General features: G+C 38.1%; 1 protein-coding gene and 1 long non-coding RNA gene across 2 annotated transcripts; one reads left to right on the top strand and one right to left on the bottom strand.

Annotated features, from left to right (window-relative positions):
• Positions 1-883: 883 nt before the first annotated feature.
• On the bottom strand, positions 884-1391 carry LOC132029453 (uncharacterized). Its single transcript, XR_009407816.1, has 3 exons — positions 1317-1391; positions 1158-1228; positions 884-1065 (listed from the first exon to the last, which is right to left on the bottom strand). It is a non-coding gene; the product is annotated as an uncharacterized LOC132029453 (long non-coding RNA).
• Positions 1392-5101: 3710 nt separating this feature from the next.
• LOC132031518 (polypyrimidine tract-binding protein homolog 3) lies at positions 5102-12422 on the top strand. The gene is given in 13 exon segments (XM_059421511.1): positions 5102-5120; positions 6148-6212; positions 7099-7170; positions 7266-7342; positions 7493-7574; positions 8988-9111; positions 9396-9460; positions 9563-9612; positions 9729-9770; positions 9884-9947; positions 11228-11359; positions 11479-11622; positions 11899-12422. Coding segments are annotated over 13 exon segments (1311 nt in total). The 5' UTR covers positions 5102-5116; the 3' UTR covers positions 12289-12422.
• Positions 12423-18441: the final 6019 nt, after the last annotated feature.

Here is an 18441-nt window from a genome sequence, read left to right as displayed (position 1 = left end):
CTTCCACCAAGGTAGACCAACTATCAGTATCTTGGGAACTTGGGAAACACAACAAAAATCAAAACTAGTTATTCAAAATTGAAGCAAAAAGATCAAGCCATTGTCTAATCTAATCTAAATATAATTAATAAGATTGAGGAAAAGATAATGCCACCAATACCATACATAAGATTGAGGAAGCCATTGCGTTCATTGGTTTCAGCACTACATTTTGGCAAGACTACGGTTTTCAAAGAAGAAGACTACGGTTTCAAAGAAGAGTAGCACGGTTTATGGCAAGAGTTACAGCCACGGTTTCGAGACATTTTCTACAGTTGTTAAGACAACTTGCGCTTTAATACCCATAGGCCAAACCAACGGGGGCCAACAGCTCGACCAGCTCCCTTAAATTACAAGAAAGAACACCGAACCCATTAGACTCCGTTATGCAATCGCAACAACGGTTACCGATTTCGATCAAGAATCGAGACAAAATTCAACTGCTATCGCTTCTAATATTATCTAGCTAACAGGTGGCACCAAACCAGTAGCCATTTTTATGTTGCTGCTCAAATGAACACTAGCAGTTTAGCAGAGCAGGTAGCAACAACAACATAAAAACTTGTAGCATCCGCAAAAAAGAACCATTAACAATAGCAAAATTTAAACCAGTAAATGTAGCCAGCAGCAACAAACAACGTACAAGACAAAAACAAGCAACACAAACAACACAAGGTTAAAATGAGCAGCAGCCAAACGATCAAACAACATAAATGTCCTAAATTTTAGCTCCAAATACAAAACATAAGCTGTAACACTAAGTGTTAAATCCATTGTCTCACATAACAATCATAATTAAGTCCGAAATTCACCAAATTCAAAACATAAGCTTAAAGTTGAAGGTGAATCTGCCTCTCTTCAAGACATCTCTCAATATGCTTCATTAAGCAAGATGAGCCGTTTGCTCTATGACAATTAAGTATCGCACCACATGTTAAGCACCTTGCTTTACGCCCTTCTTCATTGTCTTGAACCACCACAAAATGTTCCCAAACTTGTGAGCGAGCTCTAGAAGGCATGGTTGAACTTGAAAATAACAAAAAATAGATAAAACCAAAAGTTAGAATATAACTTTCAAGATAAAAGAACAAAACTACAAAATAAAGTATTGAACTTACCACTAGTAACAAAGAAGCAAATTGCAATCATACATCAACAATGCAAGGATCTCTTCCACTATTTGCCATCTCTAAAGATAATTTAATCAAATATGTCATACAACATAAAAAAGAATATTATTTTTTCACTAAAACACATAAAAAAATACAAAATCTTACCAAGTTCAAGTTCCTCAAGATGATCCAAACTTTCATCCACACTAATAGATTTAGTCTCTTTCCTAAGCCAATCTTGAACACAAATAAGAGATTGCACACATTTAGGAGTCAATGAACTTCTAAACGAATCAGGTATACGACCACCGGTACTAAATGCACATTTCGATGACACACTAGAAATCGGAATAGCCAATACATCACGAGCCAACTCTGAAAGAACAAGAAATCTAGGAGCATTAACTTTCCACCAACCTAAGATACTAAACTCAACGGCGGTTTCACTTTTATCTATTGGCTCTTGTTCTTCACCAATGTATTTATCCAACTAGGATTTAGCACACCTTTCCGTAATCTTCCTTTTGTTTCTTGAAGCTTAGTTTTCAAAGCATTTGATTTCACACTTGAAAAGGACCCAGAACTAGAAGTTACATCAGATGTATCATAAGATGAAGTAGATACAGAAGGAGACAATTGATGATGAGATGCTCTTGAATAATTTTTTTGATACTCTCCAAACAAAGATTTCATATAATCGTACACTCCTTGCTTACTTTCTTTCCAACTTCCTCCCCAAATAGCTCTTCAAGCGCAAAGCTAACATACACAAACTTATTGCGAGGATCCAATACGGAAGAAATAAAAATCATTTTGTTCATCTTTTCAGGATCACCCCAATACTTCCTAAACTTTTCTCTCATCCGCTCAACCATTTTACTCAAACTAAGATCTTCACTTGCTACACACACTTTCAAATATACATCAAGCTCACATATTTCTTCAAAATGAACATTAGAAGTAACATAATGTGAACCTGAAGCCTTTACGATGAGCTCGTAAAATCTTTCAAGAAACTTTATCACATTCCTTACATTCACCCAATCATCACATTCAAGCGTACCTACAACACTTCCATCTTCATAAACATGAGTAGCATGATAAGTTTTAAAATTCTCATTAAAAAAATCAAACCTATCAAATGCCTTCTCAAAATTTTGTGCCGTATTCAACATCGCGTAGGTGGAATTCCACCTAGTAGGCACATCTAGAAGTAATGTTTTAGCACATCCCACCTTTTGAACTTCACAACATTTCTTAAAGCTTCTGTTCTTGCCGAAGATCCTCTAACATACCTTACCATTTGCCTAACACGTTTGACGTAAGCATCAATGTTCCTTCAAACCTTCTTGCACAATTAGATTAAGTATGTGAGCCATACACCCGACGTGAAGATGCTTACCATCCATTATATTAGTTCCCCACATATTTAACCGTTTAGACAATTCTCTAACCGTAACATCGTTTGAAGAAGCATTATCAACAGTAATAGTAAATACCTTGTCCAAGTTCCAATGAAGCAAGCAATTACTAATACTCTCTGCCATATGCTCACCCTTATGACTTGTGACACGGTAAAAATTCAATATTCTTTTATGCAACTTCCAATCTCTATCAATAAAGTGAGCAACAACACATATAATTAATTTTTTTGCAATGATGTCCATGTGTCTGTGGTAAGGCAAACTTTTGAATGTGCTTCTCTAAAAGACTTCTTCAAATTTTGTCTCAGTTCATTGTAACATTCATAACAATCCCTTGTTATTGTTCTATGGGAAGGAATTTGAAATAGAGGTTGGGCTTGACTCATAAACTTCTTGAAGCCTTCCTTTTCTACAAAGCTAAATGGCAGTTCATCCAATAATTATCATCTCAACTAAAGCCCTCCTAATTAATTGTTGATCAAATTCACAATGCTCCTCTAGCTCATGCTTATCCTTAGATGGAAAATGTATTTTTTTATGAGTGGGAGGTTTAATAAGGGATTTATATGCAATGAACCTCTCTAAATGTTGTCTCAATCCCGTTGTCCCATTTGCAGTTGCAGCAGCAAGATCTTTTTTACAATACTTACACTTCGCTCTATCAATTCCCTGTACAACAACCTTCTCATAATGATCCCAAATAACAGATCTAGATTGCATTTCTTTTCTTTTCTTTGTCACCTCGGTGTTAAGTGAGTTATCATTGCTATCAGTATCATCTGTATTAGGTATGCTATCAGTTGAATTCGCAACACTTAATTTAGTTTCATCCGCCATCTACGAAAATTAAAGAGAAAATATAAGGCATTGTAGGCCAGCACGTTAAAAACCAAAAGCTCAATGAAAAATAACAGCACAACCACCATGTATGATAAAAGTCTTTTTCTTTTTTCCATATACATAGAGATCAAACAACTACCCATTTAATTACAATAAATTCACAATCACCACATAATTATCATGTTACAGCAATCAAAACAGTAGCAAGAAACTCACATCAACAAGATAATAACACAAAACAGTGAAACACCATAAATTCACCATAGACGACATAACAAGCAAAACAAAAGATACCAAAAAGCACCATAAATTCACAACTAAAAGAGCAAAATAATAACGACCCAATTGACAACAAGCAGAGACTTAAAAAGCACGACCAAAACATATAGCTTGCTAATACAATTCAACCTTGTTTCCATCTACGAGTACAGTTCACAAGTCTGAAACTCTAATTTTCCCCTCGAAGGTGCCCATGTTTTCTTTGGTGAAGAAGGGACATGAATACGATACTCTCTGACAGGCTTTACTATCACAAACACTGGATTATACATTTCACAACTTTTTACCATATTTACAAACGTTTTTGCAAAGACTACCCTCTCAATATTTTAGCTGTTTCCTAGATTACCATAACAATCCTTTGAGATGGTAAAACTGAAATTGCTAGTAATGTTTTATTTAAGAAATAAGTGTGAACATTTCTAAGAAATACACCAGTGGATAAGTACACTATTTTATTTAAAAACCAAAACACAACAGCACACACAAGAAAGAACAGATGAAGTCGAACTTGAACTTGATGAAGTCGATTAGGAGAAGTGTGTGAGAGAGAAGTCGCTGCCAGAAGTGAGGACTGAGGATTAGGAGAAGTGAGAGAGAGAAATACTTACTCTGTTACCGGAAGTGAGAGGATTAGGAGATGAAGTCGCCGCCGGAACTCGGAAGAGATGAAATTGCCGCTGTGAAGTGTGAAGTTTGAACTCTCTGAAGTCTGAAAATTAGGGATACATTCATACAAAAGAGTGAAAGAGGGCTTAGGTAATCAGGGATACAAAAGACTGAAAGAGGGCTTGGGTTTCTTTTTCTTTTGGGCTTAAATTTAATGGGCATGGGCTTGGACTATTTAATATTTTTTGGCTGATATATAAAATTTCGGTTTAAATCGAATACTCGAAAAATCGAACACTAAACCCCGAACACCGAACCGAACTCCGAAATTTCTGAAAATCGAAACCGAACCGAAAACCCGAAAAACCGAACACCGAAAAATCGAATTAATTTAGTTCGATCCGATTTTTTGATTTTTGGTATTTATGCCCAGCCCTAATCTCTCCTTTTTCCTGAACTATCACTATGTCTATGTATTAAACTACACCTATCTCGAAGTTGATTAAACCAAATATCTTATTGCTAGTTTCACTAGGTGCGTTTTATTTTAATTTAATTAATGTATAGATAGATAATGATAGTTCTGTTACGACAAAATAATTGAAATGTGAAACTAGCAATAAGATATTGTTGAAGTGTGTTTTTAATGATTATCTCTGTCTATCGTTATCTGACTTCAAAAGGACTCCGAGAAAAAATAAAATGAAAAAAATCCCACATGTCGTACACCAAACACTAGTCCCTCTCGCCCCCTCTCTCTGTACCCCCACCCACTCCCTCCCCATCTGAAGGTTAGATCTAAAGCTCAGTTTCATGTGTAATGTGTTCATCCACTTTTATTATACTCTTAATTAACTTACACTGACTTCTCAAACTCTGTATTATGTGCTAGTCAATGCAATCTTGAAGTTCTCTTGAAAGGTTTTTAATTTTTTTTTAAAAGGTGCAATCTTGAAGTTCTTGATATGTGCTATTTTTTTTTCCCTCTGGGTAGGAAAATCTGATCAAAATAGTTGGGTTTTCTTGAAAAGGCGTAACGTGTATCCAGTAAGACTTGAAAAGCTGAATCTTGTTCTTATTTTGCTAACTAGGATAAGCTTATTTTTTTCTTATTTTAGCGGAAAACCTTAATTTTTTTAGCTAGAGAAGCTGAATCTTGTTTTTATTTTACTATTTTTAGTGCACATTTGATTCTTTAGATGGGAAAAAAAGATTGAGAAAGAACTACTATATTCTGTTATTATAGGTAAATAAATTAGCAGCAAATGAAAGATTTAAGTAATTACGTTCTTTCCATCATATTGGAGAATTTTAGAAGCTCGACAAGCGATGTTCCTTTGTCTAAAGGAGTAGAAAAATGGAGCTACCATGTCATGTCTACACTTAATTTAAGAATAGTTAGGCGTTTGGCCATAGAAACCAAATACTTTTCACTTTATTTGGAACTAAGTTGGGAGTTGTGTTTGGTCATAATTTTTGTAAATAATATTTGGTTGTTTGAATGTACTGAAAGTGAAAAAAGTGAAAAAAGGGTTTTAGGTGTTTTACATGGCCAAGCATTGATTTTCAAATTAAGTGAAAAGTTTTTCCGGAAAAAAGTGAATAATTCTCATGGACAAACGGGTCCATATATCTGCCTCTTTGACATACCATTACTTACAAAATAAGATACAAAAGTTGGGTTGTTTGCTGCAAGTTCTGTTTTCTTTCTTTTCCTGAAGCCTTTTTTCCACAGTTGCGAAATTCTGTCTTATATGTGCTTAATCATTCCTCAGCACTCTCTACTATATGCTTTTTAGTAGTTTATATATTTCAATTTGTTTCATTGTTTTGTTGTGATTCAGGTAAAAAAATGTCTGATCCTTCAAAGGTCATTCATGTTCGCAATGTGGGGCATGAGATCTCAGAGGTAGAGTGGTAGGATCTTTTATAATGATTACTTGTGTCCCTTATTTTTGTTTGATAGGTAGCTACTTTGATGTGTGATCTGTGAGCTCCAAATTTTCATAAGCAAGTTGTTTTTCTATTTGGAGTGTTTTGACATCTTTTCTTTACATGATTAACTTAATTTCATATGTGTATATTTTTTTTTGATAAGCGTGGTGTTCGGGCCAGCTTGCGCGCACCTTGACTAATTCCACGGGATACCTGTCACCTCCCACAAGCAATAGGTACCAGGTAACTCTATCCACCAAGGCTAGAACAGATGGGAAGAAATCACTGGATTTGAACCTGAGACCTCATGGTGCTCAACCCACTTCATTGACCACTAGGCCGCACCCTTATGTATTATTAGTATAAATGAAAATGCTTTACTCCTGTACATTCTCTCTAGTTTCTTGTTTTTTGACAAGTAACGGACATTCTCTAATCAGAGAGCAGGGTATATAGTGTAATGGTGTTTTTTTTTTTTTTTTTTTTTTTTTTGGGGTGGGTGAGAAAGACATACTGAAACGGATGCAGAAAGAAAGTCAGTTTGTGCATTCTTGAAGATCAAGTCACTGCTGTTTCTTAACCCCTCAGCTCTTAGTTTATGGCCAAGACTGAGTTCTGAAAAAGAATCAGTTTGCAGTAATTCGGCTTCTGTAGTGATAGTGTTTATTCATCTTTTCTGAAAGACCGGTACTCTTTTTGCTTTAGCAATAGTAAACATTGGTTTGGAAAGTGGAGAGAATTACTTCCGTTGAGCTCATTAATTTGGAATCAAGTAGATCTTTCTCCAACTCCTGATACGCGAAAACAACGGATTTGATGAAGACTAATTGATATGTAGTTTGTTTTTTTTTCTTTTCCAGAATGACTTGCTTCAACTATTCCAACCATTTGGCGTCATTACTAAACTTGTAATGCTTAGGGCAAAAAATCAGGTGCTTCTTTCATACTTGCACACTGAATGGCATCATGATTTATTAAATAACTGGTTCTAATATATATATTTTTTTTTACTAACTTGTGCTTTTAGGCCCTCTTGCAAATGCAAGATGTCCCTTCAGCTGTAAAGGCAATGCAATTCTACTCAAATGTTCAACCCAGCATAAGGTACCTTGTAAAACAGAAACTAGTATTCCGTTTGGAGAACTCTATGTGAAGCTTTTTGAATAATCTGTGTTTTCCAAGCTATAAGATGCACAATTCTTATCAGAATGTTCTGTAGGACCTTGATTTGTGACTCCTTTTATTGTCCTATAGGGGGAGGAACGTTTACGTTCAGTTTTCATCTCACCAAGAACTGACAACTATGGATCAAAATACACAAGGCCGTGGAGATGAGGTCAGTGATGTTCCTTTTTGTATGTTGGTTTGTGGATCACTGATATTAAACTCGGTCCTATACTGGACTGGGTGATTTACTGACAATTTTCTCTGTCCTCCCTACGACTTGAGTGCCAGCTCACTGTATTTGCATTGTTATTCTTTTTAATCCCGACGTGCATTTATCAGCTTCATGTTCAAGTGAGTTTGTTTTTTGTTTTTGAGAAGAAGAGAGTTGATTCTATTATTTATTCATTCTACAGCAGATTTAATCAGAAGCTTTCACTCTATAGCCATGGTATTGAAGAGTATTTTAAGGCTATTTTTTGTTACTTGACAAATAATAATGAAGTTCATTAGGATGTGAAATGACCATCTTCGTGTGTGTGTTGACTATAGTGAAAACACGCCAAAATCTCAAGTAGCAGACACAACTACTTATATAAAAAAGAACACTAGAATAATGGGATGTCTAGGCTCTAGCGCAAGTTATGGAAATCAATGGAGAAACTTTGAGATTACATGATTACACTAATGTGATAGACTAATTAGCTTTGACTTGAAACATTTCACTACATTAAGCTACTTGAGTGATTCTTCTCTTGCAAATGTCTAATAATAGAAATCATGCAATGGGGTTGAAGGTGTTCCAGTTTTGCCGACTAGCCAGGCAAGCAGAATAGTCTAATGGCTTGTTATTTGCATTGTGCTAAATCTTAGTTTTTTTCTTTGGGGAGGGGGTTTGTGCTGCACTATGTTGTTGCCAAAAACTGATCCTTTCAGTGCAGAACTTCAGTATACGGCCTTAAAAATACTCTAAGCCTCCTTGTACAGGCAATGTTTATACCTCTTGATGACTTGAAAGAGAAAGCAGGCTAGTGAATCCATAGGACAAACTGTAAATTGGAAGAGGGATAAGGCAAGGATCAGATGACTGTAAGAATTAAAGCATGTGAGAGCCCTCCGTAGCCACCAGTTTTCATACTTCCCAGTATCCTCTCCAGTCATTATATTGATCTGACTGACTATCCAAAAGCAGGAAGAACCAGCATTGCTGTTTTAAAAATAATCTATTTGCTTCCTCCAATTTTCACCTGATGCGACACTCTCCGGTAAGGCGCATGCGTCACATTGTATGAAGTAATTTGGAGACATGACACATGGGTGATAAGGATGAGGCACTGGGCTAACAATCTTAAAGTCATAGTTATAACTTTCTGTATTCTCTTGCTTACTGTCATGCTCTTTTGTCATTATGTCTTGCTTCATGATCTGTCTTTATGCCTTTCTTTTAGTGCTGAACCAAGATGAAGCATTTCTTTTGTGTTCTTCTTTTCTCCTTTCTGTCATCTATTTCTCTCTATTCATTTCTTCTCTTCTCTCTCTTCTGTCTCTATGATGCTCTGCTGTTCGGCTCTCTCTGGAATCTCAGCCTAATCGAATTCTCTTAGTCACAATACATCACATGCTATACCCTATGACTGTGGATGTGCTGCATCAAGTGTTTTCTCCACATGGATTTGTAGAGAAGATCGTCACATTTCAGAAGTCGGCTGGTCAGCACCTTCAAGTTTCTCTCTCTCTATGTTCTCAGTTGTTCATGATTTGATTCTTGTTTTGGATTTAAGACTCTCTGGAATTTATGGAAGGATCAAGAGAGGAATGAGGATTTTTTTATTGTATCATAGGACTCCAATTATGGATGTAAAATCATTTGTTTTTCATTCTTATTTTTCTGTTGTTTCATGGAGGGTATTTGAGCTTTCAATATTATGCTTGCATTCTGGCCATATCTTTGCGTAATCTCTCGTTTCTTCTGATATTTCTATGAACAACGTAGGTTTTCAAGCTTTAATCCAGTATCAAGTACAACAAAGTGCTGTTTCTGCAAGGAACTCACTTCAGGTGTGTTTGTGCTATATAAGATCACTTGATTTATACGTATTTTTTCGGGCTGTTTTATTAGTTGAGATAAAATAAGCTTTAGTGCATACAATTTTCTTGTAGGGGCGTAATATATATGATGGCTGCTGTCAGCTTGACATACAGTTCTCTAAGTAGGTTTCAGCTCGATCTAAAATTTATAGTACTCCATCTCTGTATGCAAATGTTTCCAGATTTTCTCTCATTTACTGTGATGGATGTCTTAACCATAAATTTATTTGTGATTCAGCCTAGATGAATTGCAAGTGAACTACAATAATGAACGTTCAAGGTACTTTCATTCAGTTTCATTGTTTTCTCTTCCCCCCTCATGCTCGTGAAAGAAGCTTTTATCCTCAGCTAGTTGGGACAACATTAACGTTGGGCTTTTTCATTTCTGTGTAGGGACTTCACTAACCCAAATCTACCATCAGAACAGAAGGGCAAATCTTCTCAAGTAGTTTATCTTGTCCTATTTTTACTAGGAAACTGTTTGTTTTCTACATGGGTTTGACTTCAATATTTTTCATTGTGTGACAGCAAGGATATGGAGACATCTACTCCTTCCAAGGTTCTGGAGCTCATGCAGGTGCTTAACGCTTATCTTATTGTAGTCACTGCCAAATATTATTCTAGTTTGCTTACTGTATCTTTTCTTTTTGGTTTTCCAGGTGGATTTCCTCAGGTGTGCATCGATCTCATCATCTTTAAAGTATTTAAAAATTAAACATCTGGCGCTTATTTACCCGTGAGCGGTCAGATCTGGGTAGCTGAGTGTGACGTCGAAGCACCTTTGATCCTTCCATTAATTGTTCACCTCTATGCTGATAATAGAAATTATCAGTATTTGTTATGAATTATTTATCGATATTATTATCATCATTATGCACTATATGTGATAGTACGTGAAAGATGATTAATGATGACGGAGCTGTATTTGCTGCTTCTAATGACACTCTTTTACCCCCAATCTCTCTCTCTCTCTGTTGTGTTTAAACATATTCCACAATGATGCCTCAACTAAAAACTAGTTGGGTTTGGCTTGATGAATCCTGACTAACATGTTGCTCCACTTCAATACATCACAATCTAATATTTAGATATTTAGTTCCCTTGCACTAACGATTCTCTACATTTTCTACTGGCATATACCATCTGGTCCGCAAACTTATCTAATCCTCATACTTTTCTTGGCATCCTTTACTTCTGTTGACCTAATTCTACAGTATAGCTAAAGTTTCTACCAAGCATAGATCTTGTAGATATTTAAAGTTCTCTTCGTGATTCAAGTTGAAGAACTGATCAAAACAGCGTCTTGATATCTCTTTGATCTCATTATCTCTTTAAGACACTTCATCTTTTTTAAGTTCTTGCTCCTCTTCTTTCTTAGGCGTGCTAATGTATACATTTCTTTCTCTCCTCCTGGCGTCCTAGCTTTTGGTACAAGCCATTAGGGCTTTTCCTCGAGCTTTGCTAGCCTTCTTAACTTCTTGAGCTTTGAACCTCCACATTCCACCTTGATTCTTATGGTTGAAGTACTAATGAGATAATTGTACCCAACTATGTTTTACATCTCTGCTTTATCTTTAAGTCGTGGTTCCGTAATGATTCCCATCCTATTCGTACTTTATCTATTCCTCAATATATATTTTATAACCCGTGTTGCTACATTTCCCCCACCCCCACCTCCCTCGAAAGAAAACCCCTCTCGTTTACACATGAATTGTAGTAGTAAGAAGTACTTCTAAGTTTGTTTTCACATTGTTTAAGTAGATGGGAAATGCTGAAGCAATTGCAGCTGCTTTTGCTGGTGGTTTGCCACCTGGAATTAGCGGGACAAATGACAGATGTACTATTCTTGTTTCTAATTTAGATGCAGATGTAAGCTTCTGATCTTTATCCTAGTATGAGTAACATAAGATTGTTTCTCCTTTTTATAATTTTATTAGTAATTCATTCTACCTTGACAGTGTCTTCTGATTTTCTTTTCCTAATCACAGAGAATAAATGAGGACAAGCTTTTTAATCTGTGCTCCCTTTATGGAAATATTGTCAGAATTAAGATTCTCCGCAATAAACCAGATCATGCTCTGGTTCAGATGGGTGATGGGTTCCAGGCGGAGTTGGCTGTTCACTTTTTGAAGGTCTGGTTGATATTCTCCTTTTCCGGATCTGTTATGTTTTGAGTTGAAGGTTATTTTGATTTGTTCCACTTGGTATCAGCTACCTAGATACCTTTCGGAGCATACATTAGCTTCTTTGCTACTACTTTTCCTTCAATCTGAATTATGTCTATGGTCGACTGTTCTGATTGCCTCACTTCAGATTAGCCCTTATCTTTTGCTTCCTTTTATTAAGTCTATACGATTATGCATTATACTGAAGCTTCTATCAATTTCCCCCTCTGGATTTGGATATAGGGTGCCACGTTATTTGGAAAGCGCCTGGAAGTCAACTTCTCAAAGCACGCCAATATTACTACAGGACCGGACACACATGACTACTCAAATTCAAATCTCAACCGATTTAACCGTAATGCTGCTAAAAACTACAGGTACTGTTGCTCCCCTACCAAGATGATCCACCTATCCTCCCTGCCTCAGGATGTAACGGAGGCAGAGATTGTGGAACATTTGGAGGAGCATGGTCCCATCATCAATAGTAAGCTTTTTGAGATGAATGGCAAACAGCAGGCTCTTGTTCTTTTTGAAAAGGAGGAGCAGGCAACCGAGGCACTCATATGCAAAAATGCTACATCTCTTGGTGGCTCAACCATCCGGATTTCATTTTCTCAGTTACAGAGCATCTGAGAATCCTTTGTGATAGGACGCAATAATGAGAACGATGTAATGTGCTTTCACTGATTTGTGTTTTTAGTTTCTGCTGCCTTATGATGTACCCTTTCTGCCTCTACTAGCTATTGTACTTATTTTTATTGGGCTTATTGGTACTGCTTGTGTTTTTGTAGAAATAGGATTAGCTTAATTTCTGAGAGGTTTCTATCCATAATTTGTTCAGAGCTTGGAAGCCTATCTACCATTGCTCTTCATCTACTTTTCATTCAAAACAAAGTATATCTAACATTTTTAATCACTTCGTCCTTGAAACCAAGAACTTCAATTTCATCTATTTTGGAAAATCACTTGTCGATGGTGCCAAAATAGAAGTTCTTTGAAAATCATTTAAAAAAATTTAAGGATTTGTAATAAAGAAAAAAAAGAAAGCAAGATCGTAGATGAAGGGCCATTGGAAAACTTCTCCAGCCAAGTGCTTACTGCCATCCTCCCTTGTTATGATCGATTGTACAGTTGAGAGAGAGAGAGAGAGATACACAGACAAAAACGGTGAGATATTTATAACTGATAGAACAAAAGAAACCGTTTCAGATGGATCCGAGCGGGAAACAAGAAACCTATTTTTAGATGGGGCATTTTATACAGGGAAAAGGGTCAAAAATACCCCTCTACTTTGACAAAAGAGTAAAAAATATCCTTTATTATAAATTTAGGTAAAAAATATCCCTCTTTTAATTGAAATCTTCAAAATAACCCAATTTTATTTTTAAATCCGACTCAATTAAATAAAAAACACATATGGGTTACTCGCTCTTGTGCCTAGTGGCTCTAGATGTAGGACTCGGAAATAAGTTGGTCGCATATGGATTTTTTATGTAGTTAGGTCAGGTTTAAATAGAGCTGGTTTAAAAATAAAATCGAGTTATTTTGGGGATTTCCATTAAGATAGAGGTATATTTGAAAACTTTAATGTCGGGGAGGGGGGAATATTTTTGACTCAAATTCCTTTTATATAACCCCGTTACCATAGAAAAACATCTTATATAATCCCTAACATTAGGTAATTTAAAATCAATATTCCTATAATTGGCTAAAACCAATTGAAAGGGTGTGGAAATTTGATTAAAATAGGTTTATCTTGAGTTTATAACGAATGGATAGGTGACTTATGTGTTGGTTCGCCCACTAGGAGTTAGTGTGGGTGCTAGTCATGGCGGGTTGGGTCGTGACAGAGTTGGTATTAGAGCTTTAGGTTCATCGATCTCGTCATACAAGGACATGTCTAGTAGAGTCTTACCGATCGATATAGAGACGTCTGCACTTATCTTCTAGAGGCTACCGGACACTAGGAAAATTCTTTTTCTTCTTTCTTTCGTGCTACTTGATTCCAATTGGTATATGGATGATTCAAATTGGTATCTAACTATCCTTCATTCTCTCGCAGATAGCGAGAACACGCGCGGCGGCGCAAAGAGGCAAGAGGTGGAGGCGAAAGAGCCGGGTAGGGGCGGCCCACCGGGGTGGAGTCCCAGTAGTTGATCCCGTGCCTCCAGTGGTTCCTAATGAGGCCGCGGGAGATGCAGTCACACCAGCTCGGCCCGGCGGCGTGCGGCTCGCCGGGCCGCAGCTGCTCCCCTGCGGCATACCGGATGCGATGGCGGTCTTTGAATTGGTTGTATGGGTTAGCACAGGCTGGGGCTATACCAGCCGTCCCAGCAGGTGGTGGCGTAGGGATAGCAGCCCTAGGTCCGATAGAGCGCAGGCTCCGGGGGTTCAGCATCCCGCAGCAGTAGCACTATGCTTGGAGGAAGTTTTGGGTTTTGAGGCCTTTCCGAGGCCGATTCTAGGCCGTAATGAGCGGTGAGGAGCATGATCTCGTTTGGAGGTTCACTAAAATGAAGACCGTGTTCTATGGTACCGAGTCGGAAGGATGCGTACGAGTTCATCATAGGCTGCGAGAGACTCCATAAGATAGGGGCTGTGGACAAGTACGGTGTAGAGTTTGTGACCTTCCAGTTCTTGGGTGATGCCAAGTTATGGTGGAGGGCATATGTGGAGTGCAGGCCAGCTGGGTCTCCTCTCTTGACTTGGGTTCAGTTCTATTCAGTGTTCTTAGATAAGTATGTCCCGCGTACTCTGAGGGACCGAAGAAAGGATGAGTTTGCTAATATTGATTAGGGAAACTCATTTATTATTGTTTATGAGTCCCGTTTCCATTCCTTGTCCCGCTATGCTCTTCAGTTGCTACCTACTGAAGGGGAGAGGATCAGGCGTTTCGTAAAGGGATTGAACACTGGACTTCAGCTATCAGCTTGTAGCCACTGGGGCTTCATTCTTGGAGGTAGTGGAGCATGTCCGTGTTGTTGAGGGTATTAAACAGGAGAGTCATGCAAAGCAGATAGAGAAGAAGGCCCGAAGGGGTGGAAATTTCAATAACTCCTTCTCGAAGGGTCAGAGTTCGCAGGTATATTTAGGGCGTCCGGTTCAGTCAGTGATGCAGGTGTCTGCTGGGGGCCCATCAGGGGCCAATTATCAGTCTTCAGGTTAGCATGGAGGTTATACAGCTTCTGTTCAGCGACCTATATTGGACCGTGCATGTTACGAGTGTGGTGAGATAGGGCATATTAAGAGGTATTGCCCCATACTTAGACAGGGTAGACAGGGGACTCAGTTGTTAGACCTCGCATTTTGTACATTTGGATATTCCGAGTTAATGGCGGAAAGTTAAGGACAAGGTTATATTTGTTTCCGGTTTTGTTAAGAATGCATAAGTTGCAAATTCATCTTTTATTGGTATGGAACATTAAGGGTAAATTTGGGATAAGGAAAATTAAGGGCTAAGAGAGGAAACAAAACTTTCATGAAATGGCCAAAAGGCCAAGGTGGTCAGGTCGCACTCACATGTTGGCCAATTGTGTTAAGCCAAAAAAAGGGGCCATGTGTTTATTTCATATTTGTAGGGGCATGTTTGTGTATATATATAATTCATGACTATGCAAGACTACAATTCATCTTTCATAATTTAAAGAAAATTCTAGAAAATTGGAGAAAAGTGGAGAAAAAAAAGAAAAAAGAGAAAAGATGGCACATGACCGGCCATGTGCCCATATATATATATATATATATATATGTAAGTGATGAATTACAAGGCACAATTCATCATTTTAGCCTTAAGAAAATTCAAGAAAGATGGAGAAAAAGAGAGAGAGACTCTCGGCCATGGTCGGCCGAGAGTGGTGCCTACCAATTTTGGCCTAGAAAATTTACTTCCTCATGGCCTTTCTACCAATTGGAGGGTCCTCGTTAATGTGGAGTAGTCGTTGAAGCGAGCAAAGCATTCATTCTTGTGAAGTATGTTCTAGCCGAGAAGAGGAATTGAAGGGAAAAGGTAAGTTTCAATCTTCTTTTCATGTGTTGTGGATGATTGGTACATGTTGAAGTATGTAGAAATGAATGAAGCCATGAAGTTGTGTTGTGGAAGTTTGGCCGTGTAAGTGTGCATGGTGTAGGAAAAATGAATTAATGTTACTTAGTATTCTAGTTGTTGTTGTGATGGATTCTATGATGTAAAATGAAGGTTTAATGATTTAAATGGAGTTGTAAATCGTGTGGGCTGTTTTGGAAGCTAATGTGGTTGTAATGTGATTTCGTGTATTAATGGAAATGATAATGCTAACGTATGGAATTGTCGATATAGTTTATGAATTTGGAAGAAGAAAATGTGTTATTGATGTTCCTAGTGTAGTTGGAAGATTTCGGGTGGAATGGCCTATTGTTTGGGTCGTTTTGGATATTGTATGGATTGCTTGGAATGTTCTTAAATCACGTGTGAATGGTTGCGGATTAGTAATCGAATATGTGAGCATTGGTATTGAATTGATCGTATGTAGTTTATTTGAATAGAAATGAAATGTTGTCGAATTGTGTAGAAAGGAATTATTAATGTTAGAATGCGTTTTGAATCCCTTATGGATATGGTTAGTATGGTTGTTGGTTTGGTTGTTGTTGATTTGGCCGAGTTGAATTCTCGGGGATGTTGAAGTTATAGGGGAAATGCCGCCGAAATTTTTGTAGACAAAGTGTTAATTTGGAATTGGATTCTTAAGTGTTATGGCTAATGGTTGATACCTAATGACATTATTGTAGATCGTGAGAAGTCGAGACGTAAGTTTGGATTAGCTTAGGAGGCGGCTAAGGTATGTAAAGCTCACCCCTTCTTTCTTTTGGCATGTCCTAGTTGTAATTAGGCTATGACACGAGTTTCGAGGTAACTCTATTCTTGCAATCCGAGCATGTCTATGATTCTTATTTGCTTCTTGATATTCGTATCCCTAATGTGGTCAAGTTATGGTCTTTATGTCATTGGTATGATTTGAATTTCAAAAGTTACATAAAGTTTTGTTTTCAAAAGAGTTGTTTTTAAATGATTCCGTAACTACGAACGGGCGTAACTTTCACAGGAGGGCTCGGATTGCTTCGATATGTTCGTAGAAAGTCTTAAAGTGAATAAGGTCCGTAACTTTCCGAGGCGGACTCGGATTGTCTTGACATATGACTATGATCCCTACGGTCCTTTAATATGTATATAATGTTTGATATGTTTCTGAGTAACGTCCCAAAAGGTATTTGATATAAATATTGTCCCGATTTTCAAATGACGATCCGTTCAGATTACTTCATTGAGTCTATGATGATGTTTTATATGCATATGGTTTGTCACTACTCTGCTCGTGCCAGCCTCAATATGTCCTTCACTGCGTCCCGGCCGTGGCATGTATTCGTGCAATTCCATTGCATTATTCACCGCGTCCCTCACTAGAGGGCCGGGCACGTTATATATATATATATATATGATGATGATGTGATGATATGGAGGAGGCTGCCAGGATGGCAAACCGAGTCCCTTGCTAGCGGGGCCGGGACACGCTATTCACCGAGTCCCTCACTAGAGGGCCGGGTACGGTATATATATATATATGTATATGCATGCATGATGATGACATGATTTTACTCACCGCGTCCCTCATTAGAGGGCCGAGGTACGTTATATGTTTTTACGATGATTTTATGACATTGACGTGCATGCCATATGTTTTCAAAAGGCAAGTCTTACGATTTTCTGTACTCTTTACTTCAGTATGATCCCGCTTATTACATTTCATGCTTTACATACTCAGGACATATTCCGTACCGACCCCTTTCTTCGCGGGTTGCGTTTCATGCGCGTGGTACGCCAGTGAGTCAAGATATTAGCGTAAGATGTTCCGATTGGGATTGGCGAGCTCCATTTTCTCCGGTTCGCCAAGTCGAGTATTATGTTATGGTTTCATGTTTCGTGTTAGAGACTTTGTAGAAAGGTCGTGGGTATAAGATGTCGGTTGTGTAGCGGCTATGTAAGCCGATGTATTATTATGCATTGTATTATAAATTCTATATGTTCTGATTTTATTTGATTCGAGAAAGGTAAAAAGCATATTGTTCTTCGAAAAACTTTCATTATGCATTTGTGTCATGACTTGAGGGCCAGCATGATTATGAGTGTTACGAGAGTCAGCGGGTTTGCTCGGCCCTAAATAAGGTTCGGGTGCCCATCACACCCTATCGGATTAAGGGTGTGACATCAGTATCAGGCTCCCCAAGCTCCATTTGCACTAGATAGAGCGGGTAAGGACCATGCACTGGCAGGGCGGGACGGCCACACCACAGGTAGGGGTGGCGCTCAGCCTAACCAAGGCAGTCCTCAGGCAGGCAGAGGAGGACAGGAGCCCAACAGGGGCGGGGCTCAGACTGGACATGGTAATCGCGGTGGTTCACAGGCTACAGGAGGGCGCGGTCATTTGTACGCTTTCCTAGGTAGACCCGAGGCTGAGCCCTCTGATGCTGTCATCACAGGTACTATCTCAGTTTATGACCGGATGACTTCTGTTTTATTTGATCCGGGCTCTACTTTTTCTTATGTGTCTACATATTTTGCTGTGGGCTTGGATATGATGTGTGATACTCTTGATGCCCCTATTTATGTATCTCTTCCGGTTGGGGATTCGGTGGTGGTGGATAATGTCTACCTTTCTTGTGCGATTACTTTTATGGGGGATAGTACTTGGGCAGATTTGATGATCCTAGATATGGTAGATTTCAATGTCATTTTGGGCATGAGTTGGTTGTCTC

This window comes from Lycium ferocissimum, chromosome 9 (assembly GCF_029784015.1).
Source record: "Lycium ferocissimum isolate CSIRO_LF1 chromosome 9, AGI_CSIRO_Lferr_CH_V1, whole genome shotgun sequence".
Lineage (NCBI taxonomy): Eukaryota > Viridiplantae > Streptophyta > Magnoliopsida > Solanales > Solanaceae > Lycium > Lycium ferocissimum.
This window is presented reverse-complemented; position numbering and strand designations above follow the sequence as displayed.